Genomic DNA, 11,977 nt, shown 5'->3' with positions numbered 1-11,977 from the left:
CTCAGAGCCCAGGTGATACCCACACTCCTGGATTTGGCCCCTGGGTGGATGGTGGTCCCCTCAGCTGAGATGGGTGAGACGGGGAGGAGCAGGCCGGGTGTGGTTGGGATTTAGGGTTGGAGGAACAGAAGACAAGTTCAACGTGTCTGCAGGAGCGGACGGGGACATGGGTCTAAAGCGGCTTTGCAGACATTGGGCTCTCTGGGCAGCAGACCACCTGAGCCACCCAGCCCCTACGGAGAGGGCAGCCAGTGCCCCCGGGAAACCTCTCACAGTGGCTGACCCTTACGGAGGAGACACCCTAACCCCTGGGATTCACTTTTCACAGTGAGAAGTTGGCTCCTTTAGATTCCCTGCCTGGGTCCTATTTTTAAAAGTGAACTCTGCCAGGCAGAAACTAACACAGTATTGTGAAGCAATTATACTCCAATAAAGATCTCTTAAAAAAAATAATAAAGTGAACTCTGCCAGATAGACAAGAGGTAGAAGGAAATTTGGAATAAGCAAGAAAGCATGGGTGTCTCCAGTGGAAAACTGCATGGTTTAGAGCACAGCCTTCCAGTTGCCTTTGAGCTGTTTTACAGCTAAGTTGTGGAATTAATGCAAAATACTTCTTGTCTATGGAGGTGCATATTGTGTATTTGAACGAGGTCCCATTGACCCTTTCCCTCTGAAAAAAAAAAAAGCCAGTCTAGGGCTTCCCGGGTGGCGCAGTGGTTAAGAATCCGCCTGCCAATGCAGGGAACAAGGGTTCGAACCCTGGTCCGGGAAGATCCCACATGCCGCGGAGCAGCTAAGCCCATGCACCACAACTACTGAAGCCTGTGCTTCAGAGCCCGTGCTCCGCAACAAGAGAAGCCACTGCAATGAGAAGCCCGCACACCACAAAGAAGAGGAGCCCCCGCTCGCCGCAGCTGGAGAAAGCCCGCGTGCAGCAACGAAGACCCAACGCAGACGAAAATAATAAATAACATAAATAAATTTATAAAAAACAAGCAAACAAACAAAGCCTCAACATTCCTTTACTCCATATAGATTTACAGTCTACTGCGATTTCTCCTTTGAACTGGTTGTTAATCTTACCAGTTCCGTCACTTAATTAATGAGTTATATAAAATCTTTGACATATGCATATGTAACATTTAGATGAGTGATGTCGGGTTTTGTTGTTGTTGTTTTTTAAAAATGATCTCTAACCAAGGGCACAGGAAGGACCACTGCCCCTCTCAGGGATGGGAAGATTCGCCACGCAGCACAACTCCCCACCCCAGCCCCATCCATATCACCCCCAACAGGAGGCATCCAGCCTGGGTTTGCACACCTTCAGGGACAGGGTGCTCAGTCCCTCCCAGAGACCAATTCTCCACATATGGGACCACAGCTGTGCTGATTTTTAAAAATAGAACGAAACAAGAACAAATCTAACGCTAAAAAAACCCACAACCCTCTCCCCCACCCCCAGCTGACAGAGAATGACTGCTTGGGCCCAAAGAATCACCTACAAACGGCCTGCAACCCAGGGCACCCTGCAAAGGCACAGCGAGGCTGAAATGGCTGGGTAGTGAGGGCGAGGACAGAGGGGATGACGTGGCCCAGAAGGTGCAGCCACGAGGCGGAGCATGCAGGTGAGACTGCTGGGCTAACGTTGCCTTAGGACAGAGTTGCGACTGAGGCAGTATTTACTGGCTGCCTTCCTGACCTCGGGGCTCTGAATAAAACCCACATGGTCTTAGACACAAAGATTTTCTCCTGGGGGCCTGGGCTAGCACAGCAGGGCTCCATGCACATGTCTTACACACACACACACACACACACACACACACACACACACTCACACTCACACTCTTCCAGTCCTGCTGAGGCTGCCCTGCTTCGGGGATGCACACCCTCACCTGTCAGAGGTGGGAGATGCACGGACCACCTCCTGGACTCAGCCCCTCACTCTGAGGCCTCGGGTGGGTCCCAGCACTTCCCTGAGCCTCTGTTGTCCTTACCATGAGTGGGACCAGATGGGGTCTCCCCAGCCAAGACCCTCCCCATCCTGTCCAAACATGTCATCCTGCTGGTTTCAGAGCATCTATTCTGGCCCTTTCTTCTTTCCCGTCCAAGCTCCTCTAACCCCTGTTCTCCCCCAGATCATCCCTCCTGGAGCCCTTGAAGGCAGGCTGTGGCCCTCTGCTGGCTCCCTCGGGCGGCCTCTGCAGATGGCCTGGCCCCCTTGACAGGTGGGGACCACTCTGCTTCCTCTGGGGGCTCCAGGAACGACTTCTTAGGCTGTGTTGATTTCTGGCAGGATCCACACCCCAGGCAAGAAGAAACCCCTTCTCCCCTCTCCCCACCCCCATGACACAGAAAGCAAACAAACAGACCTTGGACTCCAGATGCCTGCTGAGCTCCCCACAGATCTAAGCCTTGTTCCTGAAAGGACAGGGAAGTGGGTCTTTTCATTTCAGTCTGGCTGGGAACTTGAGCTGTATTTCACATAACCCAGCCAGCTAAGCCTGGTGAGGACTGGTAGTTACAGGTAAAATTTCTTCAATAATTGCATTAGCAGTAATTCTGGGGGGCACCTACTAAGTAATCTAGACCTATGTCAAAACGCTTTACCCACCTCATCTCATTTAATCCTTGAAACAACCCTGTGTTGGGGTGTTTTTAATCCCAATTTTACAAAAAAAAAGACTCAAAGAGGTTAAGTAACTTGCTACAGGCCACAAGGCTAGTGAGTAGTAGTGGCTGCGGAGTCGATAACACCTGCCAAGTTTACCAAGCTCTCATCTACACGAACTCATCAAATGCTGCCAGAAACTTTGTGAAGTAAAGAAATAAAATGACCTCCACTTGACAGATGAAAAAATTGAGGCACTAAGGTGTTTCGGGTTTGCGTGTGTGTGTGCGCGTGATTTTTGTTTGTTTCCGAGTCCCAGCTCAAACTCAGGCTCAGTGCTCTTCCCACTGCAGCACAGGCCTTAATCCTTAATCCAAAGCAGTATGCCTGGTGCTACAGAAGAAACAGATACACCGCAACCCCACCCGGTCCCCCTGGGAATGCAGCCCCACAGGGCCACGACCCCCTCTTCTCCCTTCCCCACTTACCCTGGGTTCACTGTCTAGTTTTGCCTCTGGCACGTAGCTGCCTGTCTGGGGAAGTGGCCACGTGGGCAGGCAGAGCCCACCAGAGCGTGTTGCCCTTCTCCAGCAAGCAGGCAGTGGGCCATCTGGACCCCAAAGCCCCATCGCAGGCTTGTCTGCCGGGCTCTGCGGCTCCCTCCCTGGCAACCTCGGGGTGGCACTGGATCTCCAGGGCATGTCCTCATCCGTACACAGGGATGCCACCCAAACCACTGCTCTCCCACACGACCAGCTATCTCCGAAGGCAAAGGCGGACTGCAGGGCCACCTTGCTGAGCCTCCCTATGGAAGCTGTGCTGTTGCGGGCCACAGGCTACTGGAGGAGACGTCACCGCCTCCCTCCCAACTACCCCTCTTGGCCCAGAAACAGCCCGTACATCCCTGGTGCTCAGGCCGCCCTCACACACACCAGCCCCGAGTAGCCGCTCATTATGAAGCCAGCCCACCTCCCTGGAGAACTTGTTTAAAAACATGTTTTTCTTATAAAACCTTCTAGGAAGTAATTCTAATAACAAAATACCGTGGGGTTCTCATAAGCCCTTGTAAGAGCAAAACACCCCGTAACTGAAACGTCCACCCACAGGAGTTAATGGGGGGTGGTTGGCAGCCTTCCCCATGTCCATCTCCTCCCATAGGAGCCTGGTTTCCCCACCACGTGGTTTCAGCGGGATGGACAAGCACAGGGGGCTGGGGCGGGGGGGGGCTTCCCTCAATGGGACCACCATGCCATCCTCACCAGAGGCTCAAGGTGGTCCGTGGTGGGGTCTTGCCTCCCTCTGCCTTGGGTGATGGGAACACTGTGACAGGCAGAGCAGACAGGGGAAAGGAAACCGGATCCTCGGCGCTGGCATCACTGAGTCACTCGGATCAAACCCTTAAAGTCACCCCACCTCTGGACTTTCCAGGTTCAGGAGCCAAAAGCCTCCCTTCATTGTTTAGGCCAGTTTCAATTGGGTTTTCTGTTACCTGTGACTGTAAACATAATCCCCGTTCCAGAGCAAGGTTCATTCACTCATGGCGGTCCTGCAGCGGACTGTGAAAACACACTGTGGATGCGTATGCGGCCACAGAGAAATATTTCTGAGATACACCGAGTAAAACTCATTGTAAAACACGATTCTCATTTGGGTGGAAAATTCTCATTTGAATATGCATGGACGTTTCCTAGGAGGGCACTTAATAGTGGATGCCTCTGGAAAACAGGACACATACTTTTTACACTCTATGCTTGGATTGCTTCTACTTATACTGAAAAAAACAGATTAGTTTAAAAGCTGTTTGAGGTAATAAAATTACAGTCCAAGGGGATAATTTAGTTTGGTAGTTATTAAGCCATGGTTTTGAAGCCCCTGCTGACGTACAAGATGCAGAGCATGGGAAGAAAGCAGAGTGAAGAAATAACTCTTCCAGACCTTTATAAGGCATACAGACTTCCTCCTTTTACAAACCTGGAGTCTCTAAAATTGGTAAGTACACCAGAACAGTATCCATTTGAATGTAGCCTTAACTTTCTCCCTCCCAAAGTTATACTGCCATTGCCATTCTATAGTGCCCACGTCAGGTTTTCCTGAGGTGTCCTGGAGACCCCAAAAACATTTTGAGAATGAATCTACCTTTACTGTAGTCTTTGAGGAGGAAAAGCCAGGTCTTACTGAGTTTACAAGGAGCTAAAAAGGACCTGAAGTTGTATAATTCTCTGGATTTTTGGAGAGAGCACCCAGATGAAGGAGAAAGGTACTGCAGGAGGCCCAGTCTGCCCTGGAAGGCTGGGAGGCATTCTCTTGGATGACAGACAAGCACGTGCAAGCACCTGTACCAAGATTCATCCCTGGGGACAGGTTACCACAGTTTGGGGCCGATATCCTACAAACCCTGTGGCCAGACACCTCACATGACCCTAGAGCTAGAAAGCGCCCACCCATGCAAGTCATACAGCCACCACACTCACCGGGGACAGCTGAGGGCATTGGACCGCAAGGTGACAGGGCTGAGCTCCTGACACCTGGGCAGGAGGACGCCCTGGGCGCTGGGACCACAGCAACAGCCCCTCCCCTTTCTCTGTGCCTCTGCAGTCCACACTCTGAGCTTGCCGGCCAGGAAGCGATCAGGTGGTCCCTACTGCCGAGACTGAGTCCCTCCCTCCTCTGCTGGCCTCTCACCCAGCCTCCTCTTCTGGGGAGCTCTCCCCCGGGGTCCCTAAGATTGCAGTGGCCTACACTCACAGGCACGCCCATGACTGCCCCAGTGGCAGCCCCCAAGTAGTATCTCCTGAAGAGAAAGCTATGCCCGATTCCTCACCGCCCAGCAGGCTTGCTGGGTGGACGGCAGCTCTGGCCACGCAAGGAAGTGAGCTTGCTGCTGCTCAGAGGCAGGGCCTCCAGCACAGGGTGGGGCTGAGCTCCTTGGGGATGACATCATGCTCTCCCAAAGGCCCCCCAAACCAAACCAGGCACCCAAATTCAGGTATACAGATGGGGATCCGCACTCTTTCTCCAGCTGCTTGTCAACGTGCCTCAGAGCCCAGTAACTGGATCATCCTCAGGACACTGATGCTTCTCAGTCGTGCCCTTGGTGCTGGTTTTGCTCAGCAGGCACCAAGCAGAGGTTCACAATCAGAAGCTGGCAGGCACGAACCTCCTATTTTAGTTGCAGGTGCAGGTTCAGGGGCAAGGCTCCCAGAGTTTCAACCCAGCTCTTCCAAATCCTTGACCAGCAACTTAACCTCATGTTTTGAGCATAAAAATGGCTTCCCCGAGCTCTTCTGGTGACAATGAGTTTTGAACTGTTAGGTACTCTGTGTACTTCCTACGTTCCAGGAAGTTCTGGATCCATTAATTTTTATTGTTATTCCCGTGGAGAAGACCAGCGCAGTCTCATGCACCGGCACAGATGGCTTTCCTGCCCGGCTCACAGCCCTGCCTTGGGGGCAGGGGAGCCCCAGGAGACAGGTGAGCCCTGGCAGGTGCAGCTGAAGGTGGGACAAGGATGGGCGGAAGAGGAGACCTGAGAGCCCTGGCTGCAGCAGAGGACTTTGAGGATGGGGTGGTCCAGAGCGTCAGGTGCTGCAGAGGCCAAGAGAGGCACGGAGGCCGGTGATTGGGCTGTGTGGCTTTCAGTCAAGTGAGGAGAGTACTGGGTGGTGGTGGGAGGGGGACAGAGCCTGGACGAGCAGACGCCTGGGAAGGAAAGCAGTGGTGGGGCGTGGGCTGGTAAGAGGGCAAGAGGGCCAAGGCAAGCTTTCTGGGATGGGGAAACGTGGGATGGGGTGAGGACAGCAGGTGGGAAAGATAACAGTGCAGGAGCCCCAGGAGGAGGTGGGCAGGAGGGTCACAGGAAGGATAAGCAAAGACCCTGAAACTTCAAAGCGAGAGTGTATGGGGGGCCAGGAGGGGAAGTGCAGAGGCACAGGCTGGCCTGTCTCGGTCTGAGAGGACAGGGAGTGGCTGGAGACTCAGGGTAGGCTGGGCAGGGAGTGACTGGGAGGGCTGCACTGTGGCTCCGTGGAGGGAGCCCAGGGCGCTGGAGATGCCACGTGAGCACCCCTTACCCTGCACTTTTCTGTTCTCATCCAACTCAGAGTCAGATGAGATGGCTGAAAGCAGCCAGCAAGTTTCGTAAACTAATTGGAAAACAAACCCAAACTGTGAAAAAGTCACAGCTAGACTTCACCCTGAACTGGGTTGTGACCTGTGAAGACACTTGCAAGGGCTCCAGCCACCAGGTCCACGTGAACAGATGGGACAGCAGGAGCTGTTGGTGCCCACACACCAGCGGTGAGGGCCTGGGGCCACTGACTCCCCCAGGGCAGCCTGGGTCAGATGTACCTGGCACTGCCACGAACCTCCTCCACAGATGGGCCAGCAGATCCAAGACACACAGCTCATGCAGTGGCAGTGCCCAAATTCCAACCCAGTGTCCCCAAGCTCTTTTGCTTGGACCCTGCTGCCTGGGGCTATACAGTTATAACCTAAAATAACATTTCCTCCGGGCCTATGGAGTCAAAGTTCTACCTTGTGCTTCCAGCTGGGCATAACTAAGCCACAAGCCAGCTTGTTCCAGGTGTAACCTCCACACAAAGAATCATTGAAAGTGGCACACAGAATCTAAAAAAATCACCCGATGAAATTTATTTCAGATTGTGCCAACCACCTACCTTCCCGTCATGCCTACCCACACCCGATCCCACTGTTTCCCTCGGCAGCCGAGTTTACCACTGAGATGCTTAATGCCATCTTGATATGACCCAAAACAAAAACAATCAAAACAACAGCATTAATATAAAGATATATTCCATAAAAGAGTTTGGCAGTCAAAGAAAAGCATCACACTTCCTAAAAACACAAGCATTCTTCTTCCCCTAGTCTACAGAGAAAATTGTAAAAAAACTAAACAAAACCAACATCATCAACAAACACCCACCAGTAAATACCACATTAGCATGTACACTTCGGCAAGTATGTGAAGGTAGCACTCCATCCCTGAACGATGAGGACAGAACTGGTACAAGATCCAGAGAGGCGTTAGAGTGTAGCCCAGCCAAAGATGCACAAACGCCCCAGCTACGCCTGGGGGGTGATTCAGTACATAAGACAGACTTCATTTCCAACAGCAAGCCCCCAATAGCCCTGACAGGAAGGGTGGACACGGTGACCACAGATATCCCCGTCGTCAGGGGGTGGAAGGTCACCATGAAAGTGAGCAACGAAACGTCTGAGCCTCTACGCAGCTGCAGGCTGGGGTCCGTGGCTCGGCCCAGGGGCCTGGCTACGGGGCTTCTCTTTCCAGGGAGAGGCGAACGCCAGGCCGGCCAGCCGGCCCTTAGCATGTGGCCTGGAGAGGAGCCCTGGCCAAAGGTGTCTAGCTGGCCATCTCTGGCTGGGGCTCCCTGGCCTTGCAGTGGGGGAGGGTCAGGATTCAAGTTCCGGGTAACAGTTTCAGTAGCACCAAGACCAGAAGACAGTGAGGCCAAGTGGGGAGGGGAGTGGGGGTATGCATGTTGCGGGTGCACAGACGAAGGGGGAGCATGTATGTGCAGCTGGGTTACTAGGGGTGATACGGAGAAGCTGCTGGAGTTGGTTCGTGAGACACTCAGGGGAACTGAAAAGGATGGCGTCAGTCCCAGACGCCGCATAAGGCTGTTGAGAGGAGAATGCCAGAGGAAATGAAGACGTGGTGTGAGAACATTCTTGCCCTATAAATAAACTATTTACACACTTCAGGAAAAGGAGAGCTGACTCCGGAGGAGAGCCGTGCCCACTGCCCCCTCGTGCCCTCAGGGCATAATGCTGTTGAGGCTGGAGATAGTTCCGCCCTGGACGCCGGGGGACAATGGACGAGGCACTCCCGTGGCACCAGCCCACGCACTGGCTCAGGCTTACTTCACTTGACATGGCCGAGGATCCTGCCAACACCCCGACCTGTGCAGACACTGCGGGCCCCCCTGGCACTCAGAGGGCCATAGAAGGTGTGGCTGCCGCCTAGGCCAGCACCAATGACATGAGCGGTGAGGAGGCCAGGGTGCTGCCACCAGAGCCGTCTGTCCCTCAGAGCCACCTCCCCCACTTAAAGACATGTCCTCTGACTCCAGGCAGACCCCAGCGGGGCTACTGGTCACAAGTCCGTGCAGGTGAGAGGGGGCCCCTTGGCCTCCAGCACCAGCAAGCAGAAACAGAGAGATCATGTCACGCGGATGCTGAAGGCGGGGTGCTGGCTCGGGCTGGGTGCGTCCGTTTCTCTCCCTCTGGACGTGAAGTTGATGGCGGTGAAGGGCTTCGGCCTCCACGGCGTGGCTCAGCTCTGCTCGCCCACCTCTGGCTCCTCAGAAGTGGTGGCCTGCCTTCACTGCCTCAATGTCCGAGATCAGGGTCCTCGCCAGGAAGATGCCAAATATCTGACAACAAAGCCGGCAGAGGCAGCAGCCGTCAGCATCGGGGCCCAGAGGGTGAGGTGGGGCAGGGTACCCCGCGCTGCCCATCACCTCCACACCCACCCGCAGAGGCTGAGGACAGAGAGCAGCAACTGGGCACGTGGCCAAACAAGACCAACCCACAGTCAAAACAAATGAGCCCGGGGTCTGCTCTGCTGTGTAAAAAACAGTGGGACCTTCCCTAAAGCCTAGAACGGGCAAACAGCAGGCACCACAGAAGCAAAACGGACGCTCCGCCCTGCCTGCAAAATGACCACGCATATCCCATACCACAGGCCACGACTCGCTTTGTACCCGGGGTGAACCGGAAGATGACAGGGTCACCCTGACTGGTTCTGATTCCCCAAATACCAAATCTCGAATGTTTCCCGTAAACCTGGATTCCACCATAAAAACAAGACTGTCCCTGATTTGCTGATGTCTGAAGCTACACCCCGACCTCAGTGACCAGGATAATCATGTGGGAAGGCTGATGTCTTCCTAGCAGGAACAGACTAATGTGAACTTGGTGACCTGAGGAATTCTGCTCCCCTCACCCCCACTTTAAATCATTCTTGTGGTTGGTATCTCAGATGGGCCAGGCCTTCTGAAGTAAGAGATCCTTGCCTGCTTTGCAAGTAAATTTTTTTCTTTCCTTTTCCAGATGCTTCTGTCTCTCGGCCTTCCTTTGAGATCAGTCAACCACTGAGTGAAGGAGGAAAAAGGTGCGTGGATGGCTGGTGACCCTGAGTCCACCCCAGTCACCCTCTTCAAGTCAAGGTCAGAGCCGAACATTTTCTAAATGGTGGGTTTTCCACAGAGAAGCAGCCTCAGCTGCCTCCGAGGCTGCCTGGGGGGCTGCCGGCTTCTCCTCCCAGCCCTGGGCAACACTGGAAAAAACTCCTGGTTTTTCTGATTCACTGAATTCTTGACTTCCTCCCATCAGTTCTTCTCCCGGGAGGCACTAACCAGCCTACTCACCCCGGGCCTCACGCGCCCTCGGCCACCAGCATCTTTCCCAGAGTGTAAAATCTGGCTCAAGGGAACAGGTGCGGCCACAAGGGGAGAGGAAGCCACGACGGGCAGCGGGGGCAAACCTGCAGCAGTGAGATGGCAATGAAGACGCCGGCCACGATGTAGATGTTCCGTGGGAGCCACCCCTCCAGCGCCTGGATGCAGCCTTTCGTGAAGATGGACTCGTCCCATTTGCTCTTCAGCTGCAGGGAAACAGGACAGCGGCCTGAGTCCAAGACATGCAGGCCGTCCCCACCCTGGATTCCCAGAGGGCTCCCGCCAGGGGCAGAGCAAAACTCAAAGCTCGGGGGGGAATGAGGGATCTGGGAGGCTGGTGCCGAGGACAGACGGACAGACAGAACTCTCCAGGAGAAACACGTCTATTTGCCTCGGTCTCTGCCCCTCCCCGGGCAGTTCGCGTTTTATAACCTGTCTAAGCAAAGGCTCCCTGGCTGTGATCTTTAACCCCTTTCTCTTAAGGCCTCCAAAGATTTCAAGGTCAACTTTTTCAACACACCTCCGCAGCCCATGTCTGGAGAAAGGGGAGGGGGATGAGGGCTTGGGGAAGGAAAATGTGCCTTAAAGAGAGAAGCTGGGGAAAGAGGGTTCAGCGTCTTCTGAGTCAGGAGAAGGAAGGGACAATGGCTTCTCAGAGTGTGCCCCCGAGCCCAGGTGAGCCTGGCTCCAAGAAGCAGAGCCAGCAGGAGCAGGCTGAAGCCGACCCTAGTGAAGGCTCAGGCAGCACACAGGGGCGTGGCCTCGGCAGACACCGTGTCCCCACCCACCCCCCCGAACAAAGCAGTCGGCCCCGGCCCCCCTCCCCTATCAGCCTCACCCATGAAACACTGATGGAACATTCATTCGTTAGCAGTGTTAGGGGCTGAATTATGTCCCCCTAAAACTCCTACGTTGAAGTCTTAACCCCCAAGACCTCAGAATGTGACTGTATTTGGAGAGAGGCTGTTTAAAGAGGTAAATAAATTACAATGAGGTCATTGGAGTTGGCCCTAATCCAATATGACTGGTGTCCTCGTGAGAAGAGATTAGGACACAGACAGACACAGAGGGAAGCCCATGTGAGGACACAGGGAGGAGGAGGCACCATCCAAGCCAAGGAGAGGGGCCTCAGAAGGGACCAACACTGCTGACACCTTGACCTCAGACTTCTAACCTCCAGAACTATGAGAAAATTAAATCTCTGTTATTTTAACCACACGGCCTGGGTACTTTGTTACAGCAGCCCTAGCAACTGATACAAGTGGCGAGGAAATCGGTCACTAAAGAAGCTGATGCTGACATAGGCCCATCGCTATGAAGCGGAGCTCACTGCAGAGGGAGTTGAGGTTTCCCAGACTGGAGGGTCACATCCCTAGTGTCCACGGCCAACAGCGGGGTGTCTGCAGTTTCTCCGAGATCCCTCTCCTTCAGAACAGCTGTCATTCACATCACCAGAGGCCACCAGAGCAAGGACTGGGGTGGGCCCTCGCCTCTTCACTTCCAAGCGCACACTCCCTGCGGCCTGAGGAAGCCCTTAGAGGACTGAGCTCTGCTCCTGCCCTGAGCCTGTCTCCCTCCCTGTCAGCATGGCCCCCATAATGGCAGCTGGACCAAGCCATGTGCCTCCTGCAACTCCATCCTGAACCCCTACATAACAGACACCTCCTGGGACTCCAAGGGCCTCTTAAACATGTCGTCTTTGCTCCCCCAAACTTTCATCCATCTTCTTTCCACTAATGTAGCAACTGCTAGATTTTGTGACTGTGGTTCACAGAGCTTGAAATCACACCCATTACTGTTCCCATGAATCTTGTCTTGCCAGCGGCTCAGGGAAGGCGTGTGCGTGGCCGTGTGCTCCCGCTCGCCTGGTTCCCAGCTTACGTGGCACCTCTGAGCTTAGTCTCCCCTGGCTTTCCCACTCCAATTTGCA

At 54.0% G+C, this 11,977-nt stretch overlaps 1 protein-coding gene across 2 annotated transcripts in view; it reads right to left on the bottom strand.

Moving 5' to 3' along the window:
- Positions 1 to 7,403: 7,403 nt before the first annotated feature.
- The window catches only part of TSPAN14 (tetraspanin 14), a 55,636-nt gene continuing 51,062 nt past the window's right edge, over positions 7,404 to 11,977 (bottom strand). For both annotated transcript variants that reach the window (XM_068547994.1, XM_068547995.1), the window contains exons 8-9: positions 10,134 to 10,253; positions 7,404 to 9,021 (exon numbers count right to left, since the gene is read on the bottom strand). In XM_068547994.1, coding sequence (XP_068404095.1) covers positions 8,950 to 9,021; positions 10,134 to 10,253 — 192 coding nt within the window. In that variant the 3' untranslated portion in view covers positions 7,404 to 8,949. The remainder of the gene's footprint in view (positions 9,022 to 10,133; positions 10,254 to 11,977) is intronic.

Source organism: Eschrichtius robustus, chromosome 7, assembly GCF_028021215.1.
Source record: "Eschrichtius robustus isolate mEscRob2 chromosome 7, mEscRob2.pri, whole genome shotgun sequence".
NCBI lineage: Eukaryota > Metazoa > Chordata > Mammalia > Artiodactyla > Eschrichtiidae > Eschrichtius > Eschrichtius robustus.
Note: the sequence above shows the minus strand (reverse complement) of the source record. Positions and strands in the feature narration are given on the sequence as shown.